The 11216-nt window shown below is 34.2% G+C and overlaps 1 protein-coding gene across 1 annotated transcript; it reads right to left on the bottom strand.

The window, feature by feature from the left end:
- On the bottom strand, positions 135-4314 carry LOC105167468. Its single transcript, XM_011087212.2, has 2 exons — positions 3827-4314; positions 135-3377 (listed from the first exon to the last, which is right to left on the bottom strand). The coding sequence occupies exon 2, from the start codon at positions 3360-3362 to the stop codon at positions 591-593; it is 2772 nt and encodes a 923-aa protein (XP_011085514.1). The 5' UTR covers positions 3363-3377; positions 3827-4314; the 3' UTR covers positions 135-590.

Raw genomic sequence — 11216 nt, 5'->3', positions numbered from 1 at the left:
AGAAGACTTGGGATTGAATCCAAGACAACCTAATCTTGGTTCATGCATGATGTGTGAACAGGAACCCGATTAGTACAGTTACTGATAAATCATACATTTGCGGAACAAATGAAAATCTTGTACAAGAACTTCAATTCCATGTCCGGGAAACTCGACGGGAAATGCAATTTTTATCTCAATTCAACACTACTGTCTAAGCATTTCAAGCTTCCTCATAAATCTCAGCTTGACAAATTGATCAGAGGGATTCATGTACAGTAGAATCTAATATGAAACAAGCAAAATATAATGATTTTTACACAGCAGAAACCACTTTGGCCATCAACTAGTTTGGGACAGGGGAATGTAATGCTCATTTGTATCTGCTTTAGTTCATAACTAATATCTGAAAAGAGACAGATCTCTAAGCCAAACTCTACAGGAACCGAAGAAGGCAAAGGATAAAACTCAAACAACCAAAAACAAGAATGAACAAATGCCCCCGCGTGCAGCAAAGATGCAGGAGGGGCAAAAAGAATCCTGCCAAAACTTTTTGTTGCATATACGCACCTTAGGGCAATGGGACGAAAGTATTAGTGGGATATCCCATTTCATTCTTCAACCTCCTCGGCAACAGGCGGAAGGACACCCTCTTTCACAAAGTTTGGGTCGAGAAATTTGGCCACGAATGCCCACAACTTGTAGACATCGTCAAAGTTGGTCAAAAAGCCAAGTGAAGCTGTGACGACCTCAACTCTGACGAATCCACTTTTACCGTCGTGTCTACCATTTTCCATTGGTTTGCAGAGGGTGGTGTCATCGAGACTCAAGGATCCACGCTGCTGCTTGGGGCTATCTAGTATCCGTATGTGACTGAGTATTCCAACACCCAGAGAAATACCACGTGACTCAGCCAGTTTTTGAACAACTTCTGGACTGATCAGACCCCTGTTTCGGTCCCTCACATTGAATGCAACTGAAGCACCTCGTTCGTATTTAATTTTGGGGCCATAAATGTGAACTAGTGGTGCACCGTCCTTTCCATTTGGACTAGGCAGCCTTAGCTGCAGCAGAGAGGTCACAAGCCAATTGATCAAGAACCGAAGCCGTGAAGTGGTCTTGTTGAGACCCAACATATTTATGTGATCAAGATGCCTGCAGATTATTTCTGGTTCACCCCTCTCCGAGTCTTGCCCGTCGCCATATTCATCGTTGCTCATATAGTCATCATCGTCTAGACTGGCGGTAGATAACTCTCCTTGCTCCAGAGTCCAGCCAATGTGAGCTCTGTGGTTGTCATCTGTGCTAAATGATTCCCTTCTCCCTCTGCTTCCAGCTGGCTCAGACTCTTCTACTCCAAAAAACCTGCCACCAGCAATTCTGTTTCTTTCTCGCCTTTCCAGTAACCTAAATTCACCTTCCGTCTCTCGTCTTATTGCACTCTCCTTCTCAAGGCATATCTCAGAAGCAGCTCCATGTTGAATACTCGGATAACTAGAGCCCTTGACAGCAGACTTGTTGATTTCGGGTTCTTCTTCAATTTCATGAAAATGTTGATTATCTGGAGTCCTGAATTCTCTTGAAGCAGGGAACCCATCCGCAATATGTTCTTCAGGAATCTCCTTGAAATGGTCCACTTCTTGAGACACTGACCGAACAGCAGCATCAAATGATAATACATGGCGGTCTCCCATGTTCAATTCCTTGTCGTACATTGGGCTACTGGATAACTTTGAGGCAATTGGAGAAGTCAGCTTATTAATCTTTCTGCCAGAAAACCAAGCCGGTGGTAAGGGAGACGACACTTTATGTTTGTTCGAGTGACCGGCAATGTCAGAGCCTACTGGACTCTGACCCAAATCTATCCACAGTGAGTTATCAGACGATTCATCTTCACTGAAGACTGGGCTTTTCATCACCTCCCCGACAGAAATACTTTCAGTTTCTTCAAATATGGTGCTTGCCCCGTCTCTGTCAGAACTGTTATCATGCTCCATCTCACTCTCAAACACATCTCGTACCTGAGCAGAAGTGAAAGCACCAGAAAAGGCAGGCAATTGAGATCCAGGACGGGTTTCAGTATTAACATCGCCATTCCCACTGGCTTCCTCATCTTCAGCAAATCCGGGGAAATTATCCATTGAATCACTCAAGTACAGAGGAAATACAGGAGTGATTTTCACTATACCATTGCCAGCATGACCTGACTGATTTTGAAGACTTGCCATCACAGATTTCTTAATCAGAAGGCACCCAAATCCCGTGGGATCATAACCAAACACCCTATAGAATGATGTGATGATGAAATCTGGCCGAAATAAGGACAACCCAAGAGAATCCATGTCCTTTGGGCCCAATGCCCCAGCATCAAGCAAGACATGCCAATTGTTCTGTTGGGCCAGAGCCATCCACTGATACGAGTACTTGGCACCAGTAACTCTAGACTGAACAGGGAACACAAAAAGACCAGATGCTGAATCTTTCTTTCTCTTCTTTTTGTTCGAAATTTGCTTCCTCAGGTCCGTGGAACAAAGCTTAAGAGTAGGCCACTTAAACCATGCACTATGAACCTTGGCACCTTTCTCTCTAGCACTCTGAGCCATCCAATTCACTGATTGGCTCTCGTGATCAAACATGGTCAACAACCTCTTATTTGTGTGAAACGGGTATGATTCAGCAAGCAATTTAAAGGCAGAGCCACGGCTCACAGTAAACACAAGGCCGTATTCATTCTCAGGGATGTTCAAATAATCCATTATCCTGGTCTTTATATCATGTTCTATAGTTCCATTTTCAGCTCCCCCATACAAAGCATGATTACTCAAATTGGCAGTAATCTCAGACAAACTAAATGTGGATGATTCCCAGTAATGAACAGTTTGCAGCAATGAAAACAACCCAAACCCACAATAGTCAAGGCATACCTTTGACCCTGCACCAGAGAGATGCGAGTACTCGTCCAACCTCAGCTGATCAATCCTCTCTGATGACTGGTACTTGGGGTACATTGTGAGGAACTTCGAGAAAGCCTCACTGAGCTGTGGAATGGAGTCCCCCGACTCGAATGTGCGCTCAGCGGCAAGAGCAGTAGCTCTGAGGAATTCTTTCTGGGCATTTAGCCGAGCAAGCGACCGCGATCTGCCCAAGCCATCATCTTGATTGGCCAAGGACTCAGAATCCATGTCTTGGGACTTAACAAGAGAACCATCTTCAGATGCTTCTTCAAGAGCCTCCCTCAGCTTGTGCTCTTGCAATTTCCTCAGAATTGACGGGTTGGCCTTAATTTCCGCTGCTGAGTGGTCAGACCCATCTCTTCTTCTGCCCTTTTTGTCCAAGATAAGAGCAGCACAGTGAGATAATGGTTTCCATAGTGAGAGATGCATTAAAGCTTCCTGTTTCTGCTCTTACAAACGTACAAAATCTATCAGGTATAGAGAGAATACAATCAAGAAAAGAGAAACAAAGCAAGAGTAATTCCTTTTCTTTTATTTTTTCTTTTTTGGTATGTGTGGGTTTAGCCTTCTACCAACTAAAACCCAGAAAAAGGAGATTCAAACCCTAAATCCAAAAAGCAAAAGGGATTAAAGCCAGAAAGAAAAGCGTCCTCCAGAATAAACCTTTGCTTTCAAAAATCAAAACCCCCTATTATAAGGAGAGAAAGGACAAGAGCATTTGCTTTAGGCGAACATTCAAACATCAAGAACAGATTTTGAGTTGAAAAAGAACCGGAATTGAAAGAAAAGAATAAAAAGCAAATACTGGGCCAGATCAAAGAAACCCTAGATTCAACATTTCATGAAGATTTAGTTCAGACGAATAAAACACAAGTGGAGAATGTGAACATGACCTGAGCGACAAGACAGGAAAGCGAGTAGATTACATCTGCAGATTTTGAGGAAGTCGGAATTCAGAGGTTCAGTACTGACAGTTGAAGCACGGCGAAGAACATCAACAAATTTACAGAAAACTCCCAATACGGGGAGTGAGGAGGAAATCAAGAGAAGCACCAAGAACACAGATCCCCCCGCCAGGAAATAATAGCACACACTAAAATGGGATTTCTCAACAATTCCTCCTCAAGAAACAAAAAGACCTCTACCCCCCTTTCTTGAATCACCTGAAGAGCTATTAGCTCTCTCTCTCTCCCTCTCTCCCCCCTCTGAAATCCAATTAAAAACAGACCCTCCGCAACAAATGCACATTTACTTCATTTGTGAATCCAAAAACATCCCACAATTGATTACCATTACCCCACACTCTCCTCTCTCTCTCTCTCTCTCTTCTTTGACATTGACCCTACCGAGGGCACTTTGTATAGCACACTAATGACTAAACCCAAACCTGCCTTTTCTTTAAAGCCCCTTCACATTTAAGTTTTTAACAAATTATCGTTTGACTTTTCACACAACCCCCAAATTTAAATCATTTTTCTCTTCTTTTTTCATCCAAATCTCTCACTACAGTAATTGGATTCTTGATTAAACAAAACCTCCAGAGGGCCCCACACCCCCACCCCGGCTGGCTTGTAAAAGCTGTTTCCTGTCACTCTTCTCCCAAACTCCAAAACCACATTGTCCTAAACACTCGTAGAAATTTTCAGGGGATTGTTTGTTTCAAATCAGATTATTTCTAAGTTCTAACTGTGACGTAAAAAGCTACTGACTCGATCCTTTTTCGTACTTACAGAGCAAATTAATTAAGACCGGTTATTGTTAATTATTAGTGTTATTATTGGTCAGCCTCAACTCTGACCAATCAATCATTGTAGTCATCCATTACTAGCATCAGCATGTGAATTCCTTTTGGCTAATAATAGCATAGCAATGTGTTGCAAATTCTTATTTAAATTAAATTTGATTGAATTATATTAATCATATAATAAATATGATAATTTATTGCTATTGGGAACAATCACTCTTTATAGGTTTAGGGATCAATCACTGTTTATGTACCCCATTTTCACCCTTGCGTTTCATGATTTTGTGGATACTAGCATCCACGCAGAATATGCTAAATAGTTAAATAGTCGATACGTATATCATTTTATTAAAAATAATATGCTTATTTAAGGTATAAAACATTGAACGTAACATAAATTTAATATATATTCTACCAGCTTATCATACGCAAATTACCATTTTCTTAATGAGAATTATAATGTTATTCTTATTAAAGAAAAAAAGATAATTATATATATTTACGTCTTTTAACCTATTTTCCGTTTATACAAATTATCTCTATCTTTTTTTATTGAAAATAATTAATTGCAACATAAAGAGACCAAAAATGAAATCCAAAAATAGGATTAAATATTAAGCCAAATTTGGTGCTCACTTGTGCCTTTGCAGACAGCCTAATGATTTAAGTTTAATTTTTTTTACGAAAAGTCATGTATTTGAACTTGAAATATGAGCTTAAAAAAGAAATGAAAAGATATATTATGCCATATTAGTATAATGTAGATGACGTGATATAATTCATATTGTTTGATACTTTTTATGTTTATTATTTCAATTAAGAAAAATGAAGATCCATTGTACCTTTGATTTGCAATTTGCTGATAAAATCAAATGAAATAAAAAAAAAAAAAAGATATATATGAATAATTCAAATTTAAAACAAATGTAATCTTACCAAATACTCCCTGGCTCCCAATTTTATGTCTATTATTGAAATAACTACTTATCATAATAACTATATGAAATATGACTTGTTATCATAATTGATTATTACAACCATACAACAACAACAATTATTATTATTATTATTTTGGTGACTTGGGTTGCCAATTTTATACTTCTTTATTTCAAATAAGTTGAAAAATATATTTTTGTTTTATAATTTTTCTTTTAATATGTTTAAATTAAAAATATTAAATATTCTCTATACATTTATGCAGTTTACCAATAAATTTATAAATATTAAATTATTTTTTATCTTTATCATAAATTAACTTACAAGTTTCATTACAGCTTATTCCCACCACGAAACAACATAAATTATTGCAAACCCCCCATTCATTAACATCGAAAACATCATTGGTAGTGAGAGGGGGAAAAAGTTAAAAAGTTTATAAAAATTTTCGTGTGAGAGTTTCCCCGTCGCTTGGTGTTTGATGCCTTTGGATTCCTGTGGATGGACGGTTGACTTTGACTAAGGCGCAGTAACCTGAAAACCGCCATAACAAACATATATATATTAAAACAGGAAAGATAAGATAGTTAATTTGTGTACTGATTTTAACTTTTTTGGGATGGACAAAGATTTATTATTTTTTACTTCAATACATTTTCACTTAAATCGCTACATCTTTTTTACTTTACTTTTTTCACATAAATTGAGACATAACATCTACCCGTTCGATGGAATTTGAATTCATAACCTCAAGTAATAATAATTAGCTATATAACAATAATAACATTGTTTTTAACAAAAAAAACTCGAGTAGTTTCAATTTTGAAACCACCGTGTGCAAAAGCAGGCCCGTAAATTATATGTCTGGTAGAACTTATAAGGACATCTATGCCATTTTACGATTGAAGAGCACTATTTTGATGTCTTTAAGTTTTTCTGTCTATTATTTTTATATTTTCTTCTCAACTTTCAATTTTTTTTTCTCTCGATAACTTTTTTATTTTGTTAATATTTACTTATTTATTCAATTCAAATACATATTCAGAACAATAATTAATTTTCACGATATAAATAATCCAGTAACACAATTCTCACATCGAAAAAGAAACACTAAAGCAAACTCTTTAACAAGATATAGTGCATAAAATGAATTTTTTTTAAAAAAAAAATAAGGAAAAGAAAAAGAGAAAATAATATTGTGGTGAATTAGGGTAAGCAACAAGAATTAGTAGGTAGGGCAGAGGGTAAAAATTTTGGACCCATAACACAAAGCAAGACATAATTGATGTCAACTCTCTAAATTAGCATTTTCCCATGTTGTCCTTATAGCCACATCACATTCAATTCACACCTTGGGAATATTATCTTCTCTAATTCTTAGAGAGAAAAAAAAACAGTTTTTATTTACTCATTTTGAGAATTAAATTTTGAGTATTGAAAAATAAATAAAAGATATTATATAAACATATATATGTATACAAAAAGTAATTATTAAAATCGCCACTTGACTCGAAGTTAGCTGGCTTTTATAGTTAATTTATGAATAATTTAGGATAAAATACGGTTATATTTTCTAAAAATTATCATAATTACGTATAATTGCCACTTGACCCAAAAAATATTACTTTTATATTTTAAAATTATAAAAATTTTAGGGTAAAATTATAGTTACATTTTTTAAAATTGTGTATACCCTTTTCATTATTTGAAAAATTACAAAAGTAACTCAAATAGAAAATAATTATGTACCTGTTAAATGATAAGGTGGAAATTACTACTTTACCATACTGGTTTTTTGTTTAAAAAATTATAAAAGAATTTGAGGATAAGTAAATAATCCATAGGGATATTACTCCATAAAAATATTTTAAGAATTCAATGAAATATATAAAATTATAATTCATAATTCAAAAGCACATTCGGTCAGTCGACCATAAAAAATGAATGAAAATTTAGTCGAGGTTAACGCATTAGGCTTGTCGTTAGACGGATGTTAAAATGAGGGGGGCATTTATAATTTTTCAAACAATAAATAAGTATTTGAAATTATGTCAAATTTAAAAAAAAAACAATATGACAAACAGATGTGGGTGGATTCGGTAATAAAAAAAATAAAAGATTACTTAAGAAAAGGGGGAATGAAAACGTACGTCAGGGTCGAACAAGGCGTGACGAACACATTAGCATCCTTAACCAAACACGCCTTTGCTCCAACTACATATATATTATGTAAAGACGTTGATGTAATTAAGACTTGTAGTATAAATAAAGGTTTGTTTGAGGATGGGATTACGTATACGTATGATTGATTCCGTATATTGGGTATTAAATTTCCCTATTTTGAGTGTGGTTGGAAGAGTAATTAATGTGGGCGAATACGTACTTGTTGAATTTGGATTATGTCTACGTTTGACAAGACACTCTAATTATTTGGTCAACTTGTAATAATCCTATATTATATGTGCCTTGCAAGATTGCCATTTTTGTCTCAATTAGGGAATTGGGTTTGGATGTGCATTGCTTAGGTCCCTTTATTTGGTTATGGTATTTTTCGATATATTCAAATTTAAATATTAATTAAATATTTTTAATTTAAAATAAACAAACAAATAAGACACTATTATTGATCCTCTCCGACATTCTCAACTTTTGCGTTTTGCGTCAGATACAAACTTTTTTTTTTTTGTTTTTAAATTTATATTTCTCAAAAGTATAAAATTTTGCACACACTCAATTACAAGTGTCTTGACAAGGTAATTGATCCCTTCAAAGCATACTTATAAAATTTTTAAAATATTCAAACTATTTGATAAAATAATTTAGAAGACGAGTTAGTATAATTTCACAAACTTATAAATTCCTTTGGAAGAAGATAAAGACATAATTAACATAAATTACAATTGATGTGAAATATAATTATCAATTAATGAGATAATGCTCTACCTAAACTCATATATACCTTAAGTAATATATATCTAATAGGTTTTGAACTCGAACTGACAGTACCAAATTTAATTTTAGGATCAGGCCAAACCCGACCCCCTTTTTTTTAGACGGTGTTTAGCATTTTTACTCAAGAAATAAATTCATTAAACAAGGTTTAAAAAATAAAAAAATCTAGGGAAAAAAAGGGTTAACATCTCCTACAATTTCTACTATTTAGGTTTCACTAAATTAATTAAAAAATTAAGTATTTAATCCATCATTGTGACTAAAGGAGAGGATAATGAATATGGTTTTATGTTTGAATGTGCTGTTAACGTAATTTCAAACCCTAAATGCCTAATTCATTGCAGTTTGAATCTTTACCAACCCCCATAATTGCATAGAATGAGGAGGAGGTGGCCTCCTTTTTGTGTAGCTGCCTTTTGCTTTTTGCTCTCTTTTTGTAGCTCAACTTTTTCCTATGCATGTGGTGTTAATTCAAATTTAGCATTTCTCCAACATATGTCTATTTGAATATAGGGAAATTACAATTAATTCTTTTAAAATTTAATATAATGATGAATATTTTTTTATTATTCAAAAAATTATAAATACTTCTTAATGTTTGATGAAATGGTGTAATTGTTGAATGAAGGTCTGAAATACTTTACACTTGTTGCATTTTTTTTCTTGTTAAAAAATAGAAAAAAGAATTGGGCAAAGTGAATGAAAAAAATTTGAAAAATTATAATAAAGTATCCACTAATACATAAAAAAAAGTATCATTTTTTTTAAAAAAAATAAATAGAGTTATATTTCATATTTTATAAGAGTATTTTTGTTTGTTCACAAAAAAAAAAATAGATGAAAAGTTAACAAAGACTAACAGATTGGGCTAGTTGTTCAACGTTCGTTTAAATCAGAGGGTATTTATAATTATGTCAAATTTCAAGGGAATTCTTTGTAATTTACCCATGAATAATATTAATATGCATAAAAATGGATTAGTCCAAAAGCATGAAAGAAACAAGAGGCCCATAATGCTTCAAGGAGGTTCAGGTCATGAGCGGCCCAGGGCCCAAGGGAACCTGACAGACGGTCTTGGCGGGTATCCCCAGAGAACAAATTGATAAAGGGAGGCCCATCGAACCCTCAATCATATGTGATTCCTTCAGAAAAAAGGATTTCAAATCCTAACAGACTCGAACAGTCTCTCCTGAATCTGGGGGATATCCCCTAGCGGACCAACCACCCACTAGAGGACTCATGAACCAAATTTAAGGGAGATCAACATTATCCAATACCTTTGAGGCCATAATCACCCCAAATTTGAGACCTCCTCCAACAATCTTATTGTTGCCTATAAATAGGGACATCCCCCAATAGGAGAAAAGGATGCAAGGTTAAAGGACGCACTACCAGAAGGAAAACTGACCTTCATACATTCATCCACACAATCATATTCACATGACCAGAACGACTTCCTCCAGAAAGGACACGACAGGAGGGACATCCTTCTCCCCTTTTTTGCTTCTATATTAGATTAAAACAGCTTTGTAATTCATACTTAGAGTTTGGATTTCTTATCAATCTCTCCAGTACACCCAAACTCAAGCAATAACACTCTTTTGTACTTATTTCATCATTTTTGCCTTCTAGCACTTGTTTCAACATTTCCCATTTCAAGTGGACCTAGCACCTATCATTATTTATTCGATACATGTATTTTTTGAACGCATCAATTATCTAAGGTTACATCTGGATTGTTGGATTTGAAATTCCTAGTAGAAATCCTTTAGATTGATTCTAAATGCAAGGGATATTACATTCTTTAAAGGTGCTATGGATTGATGAATTTGAATTTTAAGAAAGAATTTTAAAAGGGTTCATTTAGAAAAAATTTGAAATCTGTTTATATTTATCGAAATTTAGTCCAAATTAAAATGAAAGAATCCGAAATTCTTTACATTAAAATTATTTAAACACATCAAAAAATTTGTGACGAAGGATTGGAAATTTATGATTTTTAAAGTATATTTTATTAAATAATAGATTTTAAATTATTTTAATATGAGTGCTTTCAAATCATTTTTTTATATTCAAATATGTCAATGCTAAATGTGAGCTTCAAAGCCACTCAAGTCTTAGTTCATATCTATAGAGCCATTCACGAAACAATGCGTCAAACAAGTTCAAAACTCTCAACCACAACAAAGTGTTTTAACTAGGAAAATTTTACTTTTCTCATGACCTGAAAACCCTCATACAATATTTTAAAGTAGTTCATAATTTTCTCCCACAAATTCGATGAGCATTGTGCATTCGATTCAAAATCAAATTTCAGCCCTTGAATCATAGTTGGAACAAAAGAATTATGGGAAAACTTTATTTTCAAAGATGGTAATCTTTTTATTTTGAACTCATACATATGTTTCTATCTTTATAATTTTGTGAAAATAAAAGATTTGTGTGAATAATAATATTTAAACATCAACCCCGAAAATCTACATTAACTAGATTAAATGATTTTTTTTCAAATTTACGCATTCTCAACCAATTCAAAATTTTAAATCAAACATTCAGATTTATTTTCCACTCAACTTAGATTATATTATTTTTTGCAGCGAAAATGATGGAAATTATTTCTTAGGTTATTCTTCATTTGAATGTCTGAGTCA

Source organism: Sesamum indicum, linkage group LG8, assembly GCF_000512975.1.
Source record: "Sesamum indicum cultivar Zhongzhi No. 13 linkage group LG8, S_indicum_v1.0, whole genome shotgun sequence".
Classification (NCBI taxonomy): domain Eukaryota; kingdom Viridiplantae; phylum Streptophyta; class Magnoliopsida; order Lamiales; family Pedaliaceae; genus Sesamum; species Sesamum indicum.
The sequence above is the reverse complement of the archived record's forward strand: the minus strand, read 5'-3'. Positions and strand labels throughout refer to the sequence as shown.

What these genes read in the sequence shown, in the direction of transcription:
- LOC105167468 (XM_011087212.2), bottom strand. Translation starts at nt 3,362, where the DNA reads ATGCATCTCTCACTATGGAAACCATTATCTCACTGTGCTGCTCTTATC.